Here is a 321-nt window from a genome sequence, read left to right as displayed (position 1 = left end):
ATCGGAGCTCCCCGGGTGCTGCACTTCAAGGACAGCTACCACAACCTGCGCCTCTCCATCCACGACATGCCCAGCTCCCTCTGGAAGAGCAAGCTGCTCGCCAGTTACCAGGTGAGGAGCCCGGCCGGCAACTAGGGATGGGGACAGTGTCTCTGCCACTCTGACTCCTTCCCACTGTAATCCCACCACAGGAGATCCCTTTCTACCACATCTGGAGCGGGCTGCAGCCCTTCCTGCACTGCACCTTCACCCTGGAGCGCCTGAGCCCCAGTACCTGCGAGCTGGCCTGCAAGATCTGGGTCTGGCAGGAGGGAGGCGCTG

At 62.6% G+C, this 321-nt stretch overlaps 1 protein-coding gene across 1 annotated transcript in view; it reads left to right on the top strand.

The window, feature by feature from the left end:
• The first annotated feature begins 66 nt into the window (after positions 1-66).
• Positions 67-321, top strand: part of LOC104409979 (netrin receptor UNC5A-like) — a 911-nt gene continuing 656 nt past the window's right edge. The window contains exons 1-2 of the mRNA XM_010020022.1: positions 67-111; positions 192-299. Coding sequence (XP_010018324.1) covers positions 67-111; positions 192-299 — 153 coding nt within the window. The remainder of the gene's footprint in view (positions 112-191; positions 300-321) is intronic.

This window comes from Nestor notabilis, unplaced genomic scaffold, assembly GCF_000696875.1.
Source record: "Nestor notabilis isolate BGI_N333 unplaced genomic scaffold, ASM69687v1 scaffold16408, whole genome shotgun sequence".
Lineage (NCBI taxonomy): Eukaryota > Metazoa > Chordata > Aves > Psittaciformes > Psittacidae > Nestor > Nestor notabilis.
Note: the sequence above shows the minus strand (reverse complement) of the source record. Positions and strands in the feature narration are given on the sequence as shown.